This window comes from Sinocyclocheilus rhinocerous, unplaced genomic scaffold, assembly GCF_001515625.1.
Source record: "Sinocyclocheilus rhinocerous isolate Xijiao unplaced genomic scaffold, SAMN03320098_v1.1 C36558547, whole genome shotgun sequence".
Classification (NCBI taxonomy): domain Eukaryota; kingdom Metazoa; phylum Chordata; class Actinopteri; order Cypriniformes; family Cyprinidae; genus Sinocyclocheilus; species Sinocyclocheilus rhinocerous.
Window position 1 is genome coordinate 1 of NW_015783092.1, and position 1,294 is coordinate 1,294.

Sequence of the window (1,294 nt, forward strand, 5' to 3'; positions counted from 1 at the left end):
AATAAACTCCTAATTTGTTGCTTATTAATAGTTAGTAAGGTAGTTTTTAGGAATATGTGCTTTATTATGAATATGTGAATATATTAAAGTGTTACCATTATTTTAATGTGGCTTTCAAACTGTGTTGGCTTCCAAATATTTAGAAATGTAAACATTATTTGACAATTAAATAAGACATGAGTAAGCATAAATATATAAGGACTTAAATGTAATAATAAATGTACAATTTTAGTTTTTTAAGCTGTGACTTATGGACGTTGGATAATTTTCTCGAGGTAAATGCTAGGTGACAAATTGTTTACAAGGTGTTTTATTGAAGCCTTTCCATAACAAGTTTGAGACTGTTTATCAGGGCCAGTGGTCAAATATTCATTTTAGTGCTCATTGTACAACAAATATTTGATCACAGACTCCTGCGACTGATTGACCAGTCAGAATTGAGTATTGCAGAAAGATGTGTAATAGTTAAACATAAATGTCTTATGATAGAATTCTTTTTTTTTATTATTCTTTGTTGTTGTAGACAGAGGCACAGCAGTATAAGCAGCAGTTATCTGAGCAGAGCGAGTATCTGAAGAGGGTTCAGCAGAGCAAAGAGCAGCAGGATCAGCAGATCGAAGACATGAGACGTCTCATGGGCGGCATGGAGCAGGAGAGCTCCACCCTCAGAGACCAACTCATGACCAGAGAAGCCGAACTCCTGCAGCTGCGCGAACTGAGGGAGGAGGGCCATGCAGGGAGGGAGAGGTAGGGGGCAAGATAAATCTTACTGATTTTGTCACATTATGTTGCCTTTTTTAACTTTATGCATCATTTGGGTGTTGCTGTAAACATGTTGCTTAATTATGTAACAGGTTAGAAGAGGTGGAAAAGGAAAACGCAATTCTGAAAGAGAAGATTCATCACTTGGATGACATGCTCAAGAGTCAACAGAGAAAACTACGGCAAATGATTGAACAGGTACATGTGCATGACACACAAACGCTGACTCTCATTCAAACTTTTGTCATGGTAGGTTCACTTACTAACTCAAGCTTTCCATCCTTGTGTCGTCTAGCTTCAGAACTCGCGAATGGTGATTCAGGAGAGAGACAGAGTGATCAGAGAGCTGGAGGAAAAGGTGGCCATGCTGGAGGCAGAGGTCAGTCCACAGGATATAAACAAACATCTAGTGGGGATTCACGATTCTCAATGATTTCGGTTCTAGTTCAGATTTCTCTGAATGATTATGTTCCTTAATGGGTCCATAAATGATTATTTTACTGCAGTAATTTCTTTTAGAAATAATAAACAC

The 1,294-nt window shown here is 37.9% G+C and overlaps 1 protein-coding gene across 1 annotated transcript; it reads left to right on the forward strand.

The window, feature by feature from the left end:
* The first annotated feature begins 323 nt into the window (after positions 1 to 323).
* LOC107736203 (tuftelin-like) lies at positions 324 to 1,210 on the forward strand. The gene is made up of 3 exons (XM_016547679.1): positions 324 to 747; positions 855 to 960; positions 1,058 to 1,210. Exons 1-3 carry the CDS (start codon positions 623 to 625, stop codon positions 1,193 to 1,195), a joined length of 369 nt encoding a protein of 122 aa, XP_016403165.1. The 5' UTR covers positions 324 to 622; the 3' UTR covers positions 1,196 to 1,210.
* Positions 1,211 to 1,294: the final 84 nt, after the last annotated feature.